This window comes from Nilaparvata lugens, chromosome 11, assembly GCF_014356525.2.
Source record: "Nilaparvata lugens isolate BPH chromosome 11, ASM1435652v1, whole genome shotgun sequence".
Classification (NCBI taxonomy): Eukaryota; Metazoa; Arthropoda; class Insecta; order Hemiptera; family Delphacidae; genus Nilaparvata; species Nilaparvata lugens.
This window is the reverse complement of record NC_052514.1, coordinates 428,570-446,585: the sequence shown is the minus strand read 5'-3', so window position 1 is coordinate 446,585 and position 18,016 is coordinate 428,570. Positions and strand designations below refer to the sequence as shown.

The 18,016-nt window shown below is 36.5% G+C and overlaps 1 protein-coding gene across 1 annotated transcript; it reads right to left on the bottom strand.

Moving 5' to 3' along the window:
- Positions 1-2,265: 2,265 nt before the first annotated feature.
- Positions 2,266-14,658, bottom strand: LOC111061382 (calcineurin subunit B type 2). The gene is made up of 5 exons (XM_039437355.1): positions 14,545-14,658; positions 13,036-13,075; positions 9,133-9,383; positions 5,438-5,560; positions 2,266-3,267 (listed from the first exon to the last, which is right to left on the bottom strand). The coding sequence occupies exons 1-5, from the start codon at positions 14,545-14,547 to the stop codon at positions 3,220-3,222; spliced, it is 465 nt and encodes a 154-aa protein (XP_039293289.1). The 5' UTR covers positions 14,548-14,658; the 3' UTR covers positions 2,266-3,219.
- Positions 14,659-18,016: the final 3,358 nt, after the last annotated feature.

Here is an 18,016-nt window from a genome sequence, read left to right as displayed (position 1 = left end):
CCGACGTTTTGAACTACTTTTTTGTGACGTAGACTTGTCAATAATTGAGATTTGAGGTTATACAAAGAGCTCGGAAACAGCCGAGCCATCACGAAGTTACCCGAGCGCGGAAAAAATCAGACCTACCCTCCGTGCACTAGGTCGGTAGAGCGACGCGGCGCGGCGACGACCCCAAAAGTCCAGAGACTTCGAGATCCGCGCCGCGCTGTGCTACGCCCCCGACACAATGCACGGAGGTACACTTGTATTTAATTCTAGGTCGAAAATTCTCCGCGTCGCGCCGCGCCGCTCCACCGACCTAGTCTACGTGCTCTACTGATTTATCATGAAAACTCGAACAACAAATTAATGATTGAATGAATCAATATTTCTAATAAACGTCCAGATCCTTTGTAGAAGTCTTTAACATAGATACAAACTTTTTCAAGATTCCTAAACATTCTGAATTCTGAATGAATTCCATAATAGAGATTAATAACAAACTGAAATTCTTTGAAATCTATGAGAGAACTACCCGCAGAGCTTGAGAAAAATTTTTTGAATACAATATTCTGCAAATTGTTTGGGAAAATATTTGTAAGCATTGATCGACAACATGCTTATCAGTTCCTAATTTAAGAAATATTGAAAAAGAATGCCATAAACCAACGTTGATTGCAAAGCTAGAGATATTAATTTTCATTCAATTTATATAATAAGTTCAATCCACATATAAATATCATTAAATACAATAAAACTAGAATACCGCAAAATTGTTTATCCTTGAAAATTTATTTTTGTTATCTCATTTGAAAGTTGAGTTAGCACGTTATCATCAGAATTTTTGCCTATAAAGTAGATAACATCATCGATTTTCTATCTTTTCTTTATGATCGCATCCTCAGATTTGGTAACAATAAAATGAGGTAAAGTACAAAATTTTACAACAAAGTTAAAATGAGTAGCCTACATACTATAGCATAATCTATTCGAGTATATAGTTGACGTTCCAACTATTATAATAATATTATGAAATTCCATATTTGTCTTTCCATTATTTTTTAATGAGATTAAAATTTAATAATTTAAATAGTTTTACTAAAATGTAAATTGTATAACATACAGAAACTGGCATTTAATTTAATTTGTTTTTATTCAATAGTTAAACTTCTAAACTTTGATTAAATCAAAAGAATAATGGCTATAAAAATAGAAAAGAAAAATGAATAAAGCTTGATAAATTTCCTTAAACTTTTACTTTACTGTCCGAACTATAAACATGATTTTTCTAAGCATTAAAAATTCTATACGACCAATTTTGTAATCGGTCAAGTATATAACATCAATATAAATTTGTAAATAAATGAAAGATTCAAACAGCGATATATATGATACAGTATTGCACAACCTGATACATTTGTGAATAATACAGGCTAGATAAATATTATTATTACGTGAATTAAGTACATAAACACTACGTAAAGAACATATTTTATCGTTAGATTTATCACAAAACAAATATCCATCAAGTTCTACACATTATAATACAGTATTACTTGTAGATATAAAATGTCTTCAGTTTTGATTATACAAGAATTGAGTCCCAAACTAAACTCATTATTTGTACTTACTAGTAAAGGATAAAAGTGAGATGTAAACTAGTTTCTATCTTTATCAATGCTTCATCCATTCATCATAAATTATTTCACGTTTCTTAAGGAAAATAGTACGATGTAGACAAATCTCCATGTAAGTTCCAATTAAAGATGAAAATTCTACCGTTGCATTTTATAAATGATTAGAGAGTCGAAAATCAAATGGCATATGAATGAGCAAAAGCTAATAGCCCTCAATGCCCAGAACTTTTTAAAGTGAGACAAAAATATCTCTCAATAATAATTATATTCTATACAGTACATTCTTGTAGACCATACATTTTTGTTTCTATAGTGGGTTTGAATTTCTTGAAATAACCCAATATTTTTCAAATTTATATTGATTATTGGGAGCAATATTCAATCAGTTTCCTTTTATTTTTAGTTCATATATTTTCAACTAAAAATTAAATTGAAAGTGATGAAATGAACACAGAACCTTATTTTTATACAATAAACCAAGAAGAAAACGTTTTTTTTTTAGATTTTTGCTAAGCATGTTATTCCTCCCAATCACTGAATGATTTAAGGCTCTATAGATGAATAATTTCGTGCATTTAAATTCAATTAATGATAAGAGTGTTACTTTACATACATCATCAGTTATTTCCTACAATAACTCTCCTAAATCATGACTGGTGAACGAGATCAAATCTTCAATCATTAGTGAGAATTAGGGCCAGACCATATTACGGCGTTTTCAGAGTCGTCAGGGCAAGAAGCTCTCCGATTGGCTCATTGGGTTGGCGCCTGAAAAAACGCTTAATGTGGACTGACCCTTATTCTGATAACTGGAGTTTACCGTTCAAGATCAACCTTTTTATACGATTCTTGATTGATCAATTCAATCGATATATTCCATTTATTCAACCAACAAATCATACAATCTAAAATGATCGTAAGAGAACATAATGTTTAATTTGAAAAAATGTACGGTACTTTTCTGGTTCTACTAAGATTCCAATTAACCCAATTCCTATGTATACTTCGCCCACATCACCTGCAATGTTATAAAGTGCAAAAAAAGACATTTTATCTGTCTATTAACAGAATTGAATTAATTTTATATCCTTAACTGAACCCGGTTTGATCAATGATAAACTCCGATTCTCGTTTACAAAACTGGTGGTTTCGAGTTTTTAGTTCCATTTCACAGCCCTAAACTAATACCTCTATAATACTGGACTTTGAATGAAATGTTTAAAACGGATGAAGCACTGATACGAATGAGATGACTATGATAATGATAATAATACAAATGAAACAACACTGATAGAGTGGCAGGCAGTTAGAAGGAGAAGGAGATAACTCGCCAATCGACTCGTCGATCAGATCTTGATCGTCGATCAAATCTTAATCGATGATTGACTCTTGATCATCAATCAACTCTCAACGATCTCTTCGACATACTAAATTAACATTATGATAATTGCACAATAGTTGAATGAATAACTCGACACCAAAAGATGGCAATTTTAGAGTTGAATAACAACAGCAGTATAGAACAAGCTGAAGAAGACGATTTAAATTATACAATTTAGTTTGTTTTTATATTCATATATGTATAAGTTGGGGCGAGTTAAACTCACACATCCACAACCATCTTTTTATGTATGTCTGTGTTTCCGACAACCTGAAACAAAAGATAAATAAATTACATAAAAGCTGAAAAGATGATACAATATAAATAACATTTGAAAATCTGGTGTGGCGCACTCACACAACTTTCCTTGCCGTTATGAAAATTGATCACCTGACGCTAGTGTACCCGCGCATCTCAAGTCTACTTTCCAAGATTGAGCCAGCTGGTAACAGGACAATAACGCTGGAGACACACATGAGGTCTGCTATCTCTTCATAGTGAATGATTTAATAGAATCAACAATAATTTGCAATTGAATAATCACATTTTTTCAAATTTAAAGCTTATTTTCAAATTTAGGTAAAAATGTTACTGAACATTAATTGTAGAGATTTTCATGCTCAATCTACTCCGCTTGATTTTTTTTGTTTCAATTGTATCTGAAGCCTGATAATTGGGAATCTATATGCATTGATGGGGCGGAGCTCCTGAAATTTTTACAGATATACGACTTGTGGCAGTTGATAGAGCTTATCGATGACTATTTTAAGTATGAATTTGATCAAAATCGTTGGGCCGTTTCCGAGAAAATCACGAAAAACCCTGTTTTTGACAACATATTCGCCATTTTAGCCGCCATCTTGAATTGCATTTGATCGAAATTGTTCGTGTCGGATCCTTATAGTGAAAGGACCTTAAGTTCCAAATTTCAAGTCATTCCGTTGATTGGGACATGAGATATCGTGTACACAGACGCACATACACTCATATACACACACACACACACACACACACACACACACACACACACACACACACACACACACACAAAACCCACTTTTTTGGACTCAGGGGACCTTGAAACGTATAGAAATTTAGAAATTGGGGTACCTTAATTTTTTTCGGAAAGCAATACTTTCCTTACCTATGGTAATAGGGCAAGGAAAGTAAAAAATTAACAGCCGAGATGGCAGATAGCGCAGGTTTGAGTCCGCTAACTCTAGCTATCTCTGTTAAAGCGGCAGCCATCTATATATATAAAAGCGAAATGGCACTCACTCACTGACTGACTCACTCACTCACTCACTCACTCACTCACTCACTCACTCACTCGCATAACTAAAAATCTACCGGACCAAAAACGTTCAAATTTGGTAGGTATGTTCAGTTGACCCTTTAGAGGCGCACTAAGAAATCTTTTGGCGATATTTTAACCCTAAGGGTGGTTTTTAAGGATTTAAAGTTCGTCTTTTAGCATGTATATTCTTCTTATTCTCTTGATTATAATTGACAAGATGCCATACCATATGTTAATATAGAACTATAATCTAGAGAGAGTACCTCTTCGAAACAGTTGTTAACTGGTAACTAAATTAATAATTTTGTCAGGTTGGCATTAAGTTGAGTTGACTTTGTTAGGTTGGCACCAAGTTGAAGATTTAAAAGCATTTATCGCGGAAAAATTGATTGGGCACTGCTACTTCAATCCTTTGGAATATTATATTACTAGCCGTCAGGCTCGCTTCGCTCGCCATATCCGTTTAGCCAGACGTTTAGTCTGGACCCCCGACTGGATTGTCCTAACATGATAAAAATGCAGGCGAGCGAAGCGAGCCTGCTAATCTCATTCTTGGACGATCCAGTCGGGGGTCCAGACGGATAGACGGATTAGACTGGCTAGACGGATATGGCGAGCGAAGCGAGCCTGACGGCTAGTATGTTTATAATCTTACTTTTTCAAACTAACTTTAAGTTGCACAAATTATCCGCTTGGATCGCTACTGCAGTTAGCTAACAGCAGATAGTTTTTTAGATGGGGTTCTGACTATCCAGAGTTATCAAATAGCACTTTGGCTGGCTAAAACAACACTGTGAATACCCCTAATACAAATAACATTTAAAAATGCAGTGTTAGATTTTTGAATCCATTGCTTGAAAAATACAGTTCATAAAATGTTTAGGATGACGTCCTCAAATGTAGAGAAATAGAAGATAATGAGGAGGGTGTGCCAGGGTACGAGTAATGGCCGGGAGCCGCGGCACGGCGGACTGACGGACGTACTACGGCGAGTGAGAAAACACTTTTTTGGACTCAGGGGACCTTGAAACGTATAGAAATTTAGAAATTGGGGTACCTTAATTTTTTTCGGAAAGCAATACTTTCCTTACCTATGGTAATAGGGCAAGGAAAGTAAAAAGTTGAGAAAAGTGCAAAACTCACCGAACAGAATTCTTCGAAGTTGATTTTGCCATCTTCGTCCTTGTCAGCGAACAGAATGGTCTTGTCAACGATCTGCTGCAGCTGGGTGTCTTTCAAATTGTTGCCTACCATCATTTTCAGAACCTGATCGACAAAATAGAGTCACATTCAATAAATAGTGAGGTCCACGTTATAAAATACTATAGATAGTCTAGAAATAAATGCTTTTACTGGAGTACAGTCAATTGTCCAATTCTTGAAGCAAGGCAATTAACAATAAATAGTAAGAAATGTCAATTCCTACAATCAAAAGTAAATATAATTCAGTAGAGGATAGAGAAATAAATGTGTTTGTAGAGGAAAATGAATTAGACCAAGAAGAGAAAGAAGCATTCTTGGGAATTTATTGGACAGGAAATTAACATGGCATCCTTACATTGAGAGGATATGTAATAAGATATCATCTGGGGTATTTGTCCTGCGGCAGCTTGCTAGGCTGAATGATAAAAAATACTGTAACTGCTTACCATGGACTTATACTATCTATATTAGGTATGCTATTTTAGTATGGGGTAATTCATCTCAACAAAATATGGACCGGGTGTTTAAGATTCAAAAGAAGGCACTCAGATGTATAGAGAAATGAATAGGTTAGACTCTTGTAGGCCTTTATTTAAAAAGCTTGGTCTATTAACTGTGCCATCTTGTATGTATATGAAGTTGTAATGCATGTGAAAACGAGTGGTGTGATCCAGAATTCAGATGTTCATGAGTATATACGCGAAACAGAGCAGATTATCATATAAGGGGTCACAATAGTAGGTATTTGAACAAAACCCAGATTATATTGGTAGGAAATTTTATAACAAGCTACCTCAAATCTTGAAAAGTAATGATGATTTGAAGATTTCAAAAACAAATGAAAAAATATTTAGTTGATAAAGCTTTTTATAGTGTACAAGAATTCCTTTCAAACCTAAACTAGGTTGAACTACTTAGTGCTAGAATTATTATGTAATAACATGACTTGTCTTATACTCCATGACTGGAGTCTTTAGGACGTAATCTAAAAAAAAATAAGGTAATTTATAGGTAGAAATTAGTACCTCGTTTTAGTATCATTGTACTGGGTGATGCTCAAGGTAATAGATATCGTTTTAGATTTTTGGAATTTTTGTATTAGGCCTATCTGTTGTAGCATAAATTTGTATTAATTTTATGATAACCTCGACACATATATTATATAGTGAGGTATCATTTTATAAACGTGAATATTGATATATTATTGAAAAATGTATGAAAAAATAATATGTAATGTTCCTGAATTTATGAATAATCCTCTGGATGTGTCGTCCAACATCCAGAGAAATTATTATTATATTAATAGCACTATTAGATCAACATTCAAATCGGGTTGAAGAAACGAGACGAGGCCGCCGAAAACAATGGATGGACAGGTAGAAGTTCCAGTGTCCCTTCAGTGGTCGCCTATTGTTATTGAATTTCGACATTTTCGTGGTCTATTGTTAAGATTTGCACTCCGAGGAATATTTTGGTGGACCAGTCTGGTTACTTGAAGGCAATTTCAGCTGTAAACCAGTGGTAGTATACAGTGATTGGATAAACACACACATAAATATCGATGTAGAAAACATTTTAAATGTTTTTTTTTTTCAATAATTTCATAATGAATTTTTATAATTGAGATGAAAATTTTGTTGAATAATTATTAATTTTACATAGTTAATTATTAGTTCTACAAGACGATCTGACAACAGAGCAAATCCACTAAATTAGATTTATTACTAAGCAATCTTTGTTCACAGATTCCTTTGAACATTACAACGATGATATCTTCTGTCTCGCATAACCCACAATGGAACATGCTCTTGAACCAAACTTATCACCTTTTCATTGTCCTTGGTTAAAACTTTATAAAACAAAACAACTTCAAAAAGCAAAAACTAAAAAGACTGTGGTACAATTTTAGGTTAGGAACACTTTGTTGTCTCAGCTCGACTAGTTAGTTCGGCCGTATAGAGCCGGAAAATCCCATTTAATTCGGATCGAAGACTTGATCGGCCGGAGACGGCCGTATGAACCTGTTGCAATGGCCGAGTATCTATTCCTTTCTTTGTTGGGGGATCGTTCGGTCGCGTTCAGTAGTTTTTGGCCGATGCTAGTTCGGACGAAAACGGTTCTAGTGGACGGCCCTCCTAAGAGTAATCAATAAAATATGTTGTTGCGAGGAGAATAATTCAATAACATTATCACCCTAAGAAATTCAACGACAAACTTGTTCTAAATTTTTTCACTCTTGTCAATCTGGTGACCAAAAATCCACGCATCTAGCATCAGATAATATGATGACTCCTAAGTTGAAAGTATATAGGTTGTATAGATACACCAGTATGGTGAGGTCCACGTTATTATGGCAGCATTTGATTAGCATTGGTCTTGTTATCATCTGCTTGTCAATCATTCGACAAAGCAGATAGCTCTATCGTTTCTACTTCTGACACAAATTTGCCACATCGTTTTTCAACAATGATGCAATATACTAACAAGTCTTTTGAAATTTTATCGTGATTAAATAGGGCCTACCTCGAAAACCAATCAGTGAAGGCTATGTTGGGAAAAGGCGTCTCTGATTGGTTCTCGTGACATTTAGGGCCGGTTTCCGAGCTCGGGATTTAGCTAAGTTCTAGACTTTAACTGGCTTTAAACTCTGAAGTCAGAAAATTTGCTTTCCGAGTCACAGCGTTATCGTAGTCGAGGACTTAAATAGACTCTGGGGTTTAGAGATCACGTTCGACCCTGGAGTTCATAATTTCGCTTTCTGAGTGAAGGGCTTATAAGTCCAGGACTTGAATTAGATTCTTGCCTCTTTCCGAGTCAAGGATTTATAAAGTCCAGGACTTGAAACAGCGTGATTTTAAACCCTCGACTGGGGTAGGGTTCAAATTCAAGTTCTAGACTTAACTGAGCAAACACAATTTAGTTAATGTTTTGGAGTAGATAAAAAGCCAGATAGATGACATGAAATACCTAAATTATTTGGATTAGTCCATCTAAATTGATAATATTTATAGTTTGCAAGTTATGTGTTCAAATATGATTTCAAACTCAATAGCCTAATGACATTTTTATTCCAAAATCACTGGTTAGGATCAATGATCAATAATAGCATAACGTAAAATGAAATGTTTTCAAAGGTTTTGCTTTGAATAGGCCTACAAAGAAATCGAAACGTATTTTTACTAAAATAATAGTTTAGAGAGCATGCTCATTTGAATTATCCCGCTGCAATCAGCTGTTTCCGTTTTGCTATAATGCCAACAATACAACAGCAAAATATTGTGAATTTTCCTCATGTTTACTGCGTTAAAGTCCTGGAATCAAATAAGTCGAGACTCCGGTGTTTAGAAGATAAAATCGTGACTCAGAAAGTCAATTTAGACCCGAGCGCTTATTTTAGTCCTGGACTCTGTAAGTCCAGAACTTATAGATCGGAAACCGACCCTTAATCACGATTAAAATTCAACAGACTTTTGTGTAACTGAAGCTGACAGTTTGTGTTGAATGCCACTACATCGATAAAATACTGACCTTTGAAATCAACTTCGCAGTTTGCCATCATTTATGAGGACCTCACTATAGCATCATTGTTTCCATTTAACAAAAATGCTGACATCGATATCGATATAGGTATCGACGTTATACATATATCGATATATCGCCGTTATATATCTCGATATATCGACACTATATATATCGATAGAATACTGACCTTTGAAATCGACTTCGCCGTTTCCGTCCTCGTCGAAAATATCGATAACCCGCTGCACGAGTGGATTCTGCTGCAGTTCGGGTAGCGACATAAACTCGTCTATGCTCAGTGCGCCAGAATTGTCCAAATCCAGTTTGCGAAATCGTTTGCCTAATCTCCTAATTTCGTCTGCATCGACTGAAAAGCACAAATAATTCAGTTACAGTTCATTTGGAAGATATCGAGTTGAAAATGTTGATGGTCGAGCTGATAAGCTATTGATAAGATAATTTGACGCCATCGACCTCACAAGAGTTAGTAAGGCTCAACTCACACTTACGCGACTCAAGTCGAGAAGAGACTGTGGACTTTAGGTTTTTCTCGACGCAGCATGTGTTTTCAAATGATGACACTCAGACCAGTCGATTCTAGTCTCCGCGACGTCACAATTTAAAAAAAAAACATGTTGCGCCGAGAAGAGACTTTAGTCTCTTCTCGACCTGAGTCGCGTAAGTGTGAGTTGAGCCTAAAGTCCAGTCTCTTCTCGACCTGAGTCGCGTACGTGTGAGCTGAGCCTATGTTAATCATCGTCATATCCGTGTCCCGTTTAAGCTATAGTGAAGTCCACATTATAATGGCAGTGGAGAAAGATACAGAACAACATTGCCGATCCTGTCTTGTCAATGCCTTCTATAGACGGTAGCTGAAACAGGTTTATTAATGTAATATTAACTGTTCATTCTCGTTTAGAATAATCAATAATATTTTATTAAGCAAGAAATTATATTTTTCAATAATTTCATAATTAAAATTAAAAATTTTCACTTTTTGTGCAGTTGAGAAGTTGATATTGTGGTAATTATTCATATTGAATGAAAAAGACTAAGAAATTGTCAAAAAACCACTGATTTATTGATAATTAGAAAGACCGGTTTCGGTTATTACACCATTGTCAATCTCTGATAAACTTCGGTGTAATAACCGAAACCGGTCTTTCTAATTATCAATAAATCAGTGGTTTTTTGACAATTTCTTAGTCTTTTTCATTCAATATTAAAAATTTTGTTAATTAATTATTAATTTTACATTGTAAAAAGAGCAACATCCGGCAACAGAGCAAAGCGAGAAAGAGATAGCGCTATCCGCTTTGTTAAATGATAGACAAGGATAGCAATACCATTGCTAATCAAACACTGCCATTATAACGTGGGCCTATTAGGTGGGCCGTCCACTGGAACCGATTTCGTCCGAAATAGCATTGCCCGAAAACTACCGAACTCGTCCGAACGATCCCCCAACGAAGAAAGCTATAGAGGTTCGTCCATTGAAACAGGTTCATACGGCCGTCTCCGGCCGATCAAGTTTTCGATCCGAATTGAATTGGATTTTCCGGCTGTATCCGTCCGAAATCGAGCTGAGACAACATCATCTTAACCTCAAAATTGTTTCACAGTCTTATCTGTTTTTGTTTTTTTGGACTTGTTCTGTTTTATAAAGTTTTAACTATGGACAATGAAAAGTTGATAAGTTTGGTTCAAGAGCATGTTCCATTGTGGGATATGCGAGACAAAAGATTTCATCGCCGTAATGTTCAAAGGAATCTGTGGACAAAGATTGCTGAACAAATAGGATCGGAAGGTAAGATTATTGTAATGAATAACTAATTTAGTGGATATTTGTTTATTCAATTTTCAAAATCTCAATATAATCATTGCTTATGAAAACTTTTGGTGGCTATGATAATAGTTAATTCAATATTCAATAGTTCAGCCAACTATTGAACTAGACAGACGTAAACGGTTCCAATGGACGACCATATTCGGCCGGATTAACGGCCGACTGATGCGTCCGATCCAACGGCCGAACGGATCGGTTGAATACGGTTCCAGTGGACGGTTACCCTTAAGGTATTGAGCTCCATGAGCCTGCTACTCCCGTTGTATTTGTAACCACTTAATAAGCCTAAGGGTAGCCGTCCACTGGAACCGTAATCAACCGATCCGTTCGGCCGTTGGATCGGATGAATCTACCGGCCGTCAATTCGGCCGAATATGGTCGATTATTGGAACCGTTTACGTCAGTCCGACTTGTAAGAAGGGGTGTGCCACAGGGCTCGAATCTAGGACCATTGCTCTTTCTAGTATATATAAATGACATTCCAGACAGGCTTTAAGGCAACAAAAAGTGCATTCTTTTTGCGGACGACACCACTATTCTACTCCCTGCAAATAAAAATGTGACACAAAAATAACCTTGTTGACTCTACGCTTGCATAAGCAACACTAATATGCAGCGAAATGAGACTGGCAATTAACAACAACAAAACAGTGCACATAAATTTCACGCCGACTCACCATGTACAGTACGAACAACAAAACAGCACTGTGCAAACAGTCGAATGCACCAAATTTCTATGCGTCATTCTAGACAATCACCCTGTCATGAAAACAGCATATAGAGAGTCTATGTAGAAAACTTTCATCAGCAACATTTGTCATTAGGAGAATACGAAATATAACCGATGAAAAAACAACAATAACTGCCTACCACTCGCTATTTGTCTCACACTTGAGGTATGGTATAGCTGCCTGAGGATCATCTGCAAAAGAAAATCTAGAGAGTTCTGAAAATCCAAAAGAGAGCAATAAGATATATTTTAAGAACCAACTACATTGAGCATTGCAAACCCCTCTTCAAAAAAACAGGAATACTAACGGCAGTCTCCATATATATCTTGGAAGTCGTTATTTTGGTCAGGAAAAGAAATCCAATCTTGAGACAATACAGACACAGCTATGGGACAAGACATAATCACAATATAGACCTCCCACAACATAGATTGAAAAATCTCAGCGATTCTCCGTCTTATGCAGGGGCATACCTGTTCAACTTGCTACCCAGATAGTCTAAAACTACTGAAAACAACGACGCGCTAGCAAAGGGTTTGAAGAGGGTTACCTAATGGACCGGCCTTATTACACCGTTGCAGAATACATCGGGGAGCATACATACACCCACCTTAGATAGCGGCTAGTGCCGTGGAAAACACCGTTCAAGGGACAATGACAATTCCCCGGTCAGCAGACTGCGGCGAAGACAACAGAAAACGAAAAACGAAAACGAGTCTAGTTCAGTACTTGGCTGGTTGCCAATTATTGAATTAACTACTATCATAGCCAACAAATTTTTTCATAAACAATGATTATATTGGAATTTTGAAAATTGAATAAACAAATATCCACTAATTATTTATTAATTACAATAATCTAACCTTTAGATCCTATTTGTTCGGCAATCTTTGTCCACAGATTCTTTAGAACATTACGACGATGATATCTTTTGTCTCGCATATCTTACAATAGAACAAGCTCTTGAACCAAACTTATCAACTTTTCATTGTCCATAGTTACAACTTTATAAAACAGAAAAACTTGAAAAAAAAAACAAACAAGACAGTGAAACAATTTTACGTTAGGAACACTTTGTTGTCTCAGCTCGACTAGCTAGTTTGGCCGGATAGAGCCAGAAAACCCCATTCAATTCGGATAGAAAAATTGATTGGCCGGAGACAGCCGTATGAACCTGTTCAATGGACGAGCATCTGTTCCTTTCTATGTTGGAGGATCTTTTGGTCGCGTTCGATGGTTTCGGGCGAAAACGGTTCTAGAGGACGGCCCACCTAACACCTCTAAATGCCATTTATGAGCCACTGTAATATAGTTATTTAATAACGTAACAATTTGACTAAACGGTTGATACAAAGTAAAGTGAATAAACCACTTATTTATTATGAAAAAACATCAATAGTTAAACTATATCTATAGCAAAGTTCATAAATAACCATACTTACAATTAGAGCAGAGCTCCATAGGTAGAGAGCTTTCATTTCCCTGCAAAAATAAAAAAATTCTTTTATTTTGTAGGTAGACATATTTTGTAGCATAGGTACTATTTTTATGTTATCAACCTAAAACTATTCTTACCCAAAGCAATTATTAAGGAAAATATTAATACCAAGTCATAGTAAAACATCAGAGCTTTTTTTTATTTACTTTATTTGAATCACTTGAAAATGACATTAATGTTGAAACATGTTGTGATAGGATAATTCAAAAAAGGGTACTGAGATTTGTATTTCTATTCATAAAACATCAGAACACATCCGAATCTTTTATTGGGCTAACTGTTGGACAGGAGTCACATAAACTATAGTCTGTGCAAACATTAGTTTGCAACATTGCTCTAATTAGACAGTGCGCTGCCTGATTTTACAGAACTCTGAATGACTGTGAAATAATTGTGTGAGATAGAGCGTAGGCATTTTTGATAGTCAGCATGAAAACGGCAGCAGTGTACTCCTATTGTTCTACTAAAATATAAAGTTGTCCATAAAGCTCCGTGCAGCAAACTAGGGTTTGCACGGTCTATAGATGTTACATTAGAAAAATCATTATCTATTACAAGATTCACAAAGTTTAATATGATATCTGTTTCTATAATTCAACTAGACCTGGGACTTTCTACTAGACCCATTCAGTTTAATAAGATCTTCAATTAATGAAGCCTCAGAAATTCAAATATAAGGTTGTCAAGTGAGTTGAAAAGTTACTATTCAGATGAACCTGATTTCAAGGCAAGTAAGCTATTTGGAAATTGTTATAAAACCTAGTCAATAACCTTAATAGTTAATCTCACATAGCTTTAGTCTCAAAAGATAGATTTTCAACAACTAATGCTGTTCATACACAAGAAGAACTGACTACAACAAGAACTGATCATATAGTAAATTCTTAAAATCACTTAACTTGTATGGGTTACTTTTATAAATTATTGAAATACACAATATAAAGTAGCCTACCTTTTTTAAAAAATATTTCAAACAACTAAATATTCTTATAAGTAAATTCTTATTATAACCCCACTAGAATAATTAAACCAACATAAATAAAAGTTAATTGTTTTAGCTTGAAGTAGGCTATTACATGGTTTTGTACTTGTATCGTACTCAAGTTAAATGATGATCACATAGGTATCAAGAAATAACATGGGACCATCATTAAAGAACAGATCTGATGATATTGTATTGGATTTTTAAGTAACCTAAAAAATAATAAGAATTTGAGATTGAACTTAAAGATTAAAAATGCAAATTTAAAAAGCAGTATCTTATTTGGAAAGTCTTGATACCACAAGAACCTCAGTGATAAAAATATCGCTGGTTTGTTATGAACAGAAATAAATATTTTTGGCAAAATGCCTGCACAAAAAATTGTGAGTGAGAAACTGTGGGAAAGTGTTAATTATTTTTTTAAATATAAATAGACTGTATTATCATAGAATTATATTTTTAATTACTTACCATGTTGAATTATTACAAAATCTAGGCTACAAGACAGAAACCAGTATTGAAATATACACAGCTGATTTTCTTTGGCAATTGACAATCAGAAATTGGGCTGCTAGAAAAAACTGGAATGGTGAAGGATTGCCAATCTTATTTGAAAATCAAAATATCTTTTCGAATTGAAAAATAATTTTGTAGTGTGATCAGTTTTCTCAATATATAAAACTATGTTTTTGTTTCAACAATTCACTTTCAACAAATTCCATCCAAAAGATCAATATCACGTCAATTCAGAGGTAATGTTGGTGCCACTGGCGTAACATGCTATGAGCCGCGAAGTTCAAACTTGATACAATGTCATACTCAATTTTGTTACATTTGTGATAGTGGCGCATTATTCATTCCAAAAATAATAACTGAATTATTTAATACTTCAAATTTCAAGTTTAGTGGATTCTGATTCATTTATTAAATTTTCAATTTGTCTACCAGATCAGAACCAATTGTCTTATCATTTAATTATAATAAAAATGAAAACAAGATTTCCAATGCCTTAATACCTTCAGCTTCATCCATTACCCACAATTGTAGGATCGATGGCGTCAAAAAATCAAAACACGTACAAATACATGAAAAAAAACTGTAACAGTTCAGATGGCAGTGATCCAGTGCTCATGCTCTCAATAAAAATTCAAATTATCACTCATAAATTCGTTCACACTGTAGTATGCCTTTGCACACAGTAGCTTCCGGACGGTTCTCCTGAAGGCGGCCTCATCCAATTGCTTCACACTATTAGGCAGCTTGTTGTAGAATTTCAGGGCTGAAATCCTGTAACTGGCCTGTGATCGGTGGAGGCGTCTCCTGGGGATATCCAACAGCTCACTGCGCCTGGTGTTGTGGTGGTGGATGTCACTACGGGCAGCTAGAGTATGCTGTATCTTCTTGACATACACCAAGCACAGGAGGATGTAATGGCTGAAGACAGTCAGTACACCAAGGCGAGCAAAGATGGGCTTGCAGTGGGCAAGATGATCGCTGCCTGTTATAATTCTTATAGCCCTCTTTTGCAGTCTCAGCACATCAGCAGCCCCCGCTGAATGACCCCACAGAAGCAAGCCATAGGTAATGTGGCAATGGAAGAGCGCATGGTACATCATTATCAGGTACTTCTCAGTCACCAGGCCCCTCATCTTGAGCAGCAGAAAGCAAATGCGGGAGAGTCGACTGGTTACTTGCTGTATATGACTGTTCCAGCTGAGTTTGCTGTCCAAGACAAAACCCAGCAGCTTCACTGGATTCTGAGGGTCACGCGGCTCACGTGACAAGCTGCAGATGATCCTTTGGGTCTTGTCCTCATTCAGCTGGAATCGATTAGCCAGGAACCATGAAGTGGCAGACTGAAGATGCTCCGCAGATGCCTCCAAAACCCGCTCAAGCTCAGCACCCGATGACAGTAGAGATGCATCATCCGCGAACATCAGAGAGGAACCGTGGTCGTCGAGGTCATTTATCATGACAAGGACAGTGTAGGCCCCAGCACCGATCCCTGAGGAACACCAAAGTTACCGGAAGTGTCGGAAGTCAGCACCACTGAGGGAGACAAGCTGAGTCCTTCCAGAAAGGTGAGAGCCCAAGATGGAAAGGGCAGAGTCTCTAAGACCATAAAAGCTCAGCTTTCTAAGAAGAATGCCATGGTCCACGCAGTCAAAGGCTCGGCTCAGATCACAAAGAGCAAGAGCAAGAGACTCACCATCCTCGAAGGCAGCATCAATCCGCTCAGCCACATGGTCGACTGCACCCACTGTTGATCTCCCAACTCGGAAACCAAACTGCATGTTGGAGAACAGGCCATTCTCCTCGAAAAAAGCCTCCAGCTTAGGCTTTATCACTGCCTCAACCACCTTGCCAAAGACAGGAGTTATGGAGATTGGCCTGAAGCTACGAAGGTTCTCATGATCACCCTTCTTGAAGACTGGGACAGTTCTTGATGTTTTCAAGAAATCAGGAAAATTTCCAGACCTCAAGCACTCATTGACAGATGCAGAGAGAGGAACTGCAATTGCATCAACAACCTCTCGAAGCATGCTCACAGACATGCCAAACACATCTGGACTTTTTGAGGGTTTGAAAGAGCGTATGATCCTCCTCAAGGCAGCTGGTGTGGTGGGGCGAAAGAAGGGAGAGATGCTCCTGTCCCCGCTGGATTCTTCCTTCCAACAGATCAATTGGATCAATGGCAGTATCAGGCAGGGAATCCACTATATCCTGAACCGAACCCACAAAGAAGCCATTAAAATCTTCCGGGCTTGCAAAGTCGATCTTTTTCCGTGGCATGGATCTGTTTGTATTTATCACATCCCCAGGCAGCTTTGCATTGGTTAGGTGCATCCTCGATCTGTCGCTCAGTTGCCAACCTCTTAGCCAGCTCGATCCTCCTCTTGTAGAATTGTTTAAAGTTTCTATATCTAGCAGAGCTGTCAGCATCACCATCCTCACATCGGTTCTTGAGAGCGAGCATGAGTCCCTTAAGTCTGGCCAGATCATCAGTATACCACTCCCTGTGGCCATCCAGATGTCTAGGTCTCCTCCTTAGTGCCTGGGGGGTGAGGCCTGACAATCTCAGGAAAAAAGAAATCGAATCTGTCACGAAAATATTGAAAAAAAGCTGCAAACAACTCAGTACCACCTGAGGAGAGGAAAATATCATTCCAGGGTGTACTGGACAAGATACCTCTGAAATTTTCAAGGGCTGAATTTTCAAATGCTTGCTGGACAGAAAAATAATAGGTACCTACTCACTGTAAGTTACTATTGGTTCTTACCAGTGTCGACACACATTGACTGAGGTTTTACTGCCATGTAAATAAAAAATTGATTGGGAAGGAGGACAAATCAAAATAGAGAATCTAATACAGTAAGTTACATGTTAAATCTCTAGAACACTATATCTGTACCTACATGGAGGAAAACATTGAATTCTGTTACAAAATACTATTTCAATATGAACGCGGTTATTGAATAAATTGATTATGAAGTAAGTAAGAGAAGACAACAATAAGCATAGTGATAGTAATGCATTACCGTACCTATATAAAAATGTAGACCAACAATATATATATATATATATATATTAAAATAATCAATTTTATTCTTGAAGAATTAATTTATATGGCTCACTCGACACAACTATTAAATATTCCACTAAAAGTATTGCAGAATAAATATTATGATACGGTAATCTGAAAAAAAACATTCAACTAAATCAAGTTACCAAACGGTAAGAAGTTCTTTTCCATCAATACTTATTTACCTGATACTTGAATCCTTCGTCGTTGGCTGGGATGACCAGACAGACTGTGTCATGGAAGACATAGGGGTACCTCCCCTCAGATTCAGGTGAGGCCATGGACCTCATTGAAGAATAAAGGCACATCCTCCAGTTATTTTATCGATGGGCATAACAAATGGCAAATAGAATCACAAG

Coding starts and splice junctions, on each gene's coding strand:
- LOC111061382 (XM_039437355.1), bottom strand. Junction 9,384..13,035: donor TATGGAGCTCTGCTCTAATT/GTAAGTATGGTT, acceptor TGTGCTTTTCAG/TCGATGCAGACGAAATTAGG. Junction 5,561..9,132: donor TATATCGATATATGTATAAC/GTCGATACCTAT, acceptor TTTGTCGATCAG/GTTCTGAAAATGATGGTAGG.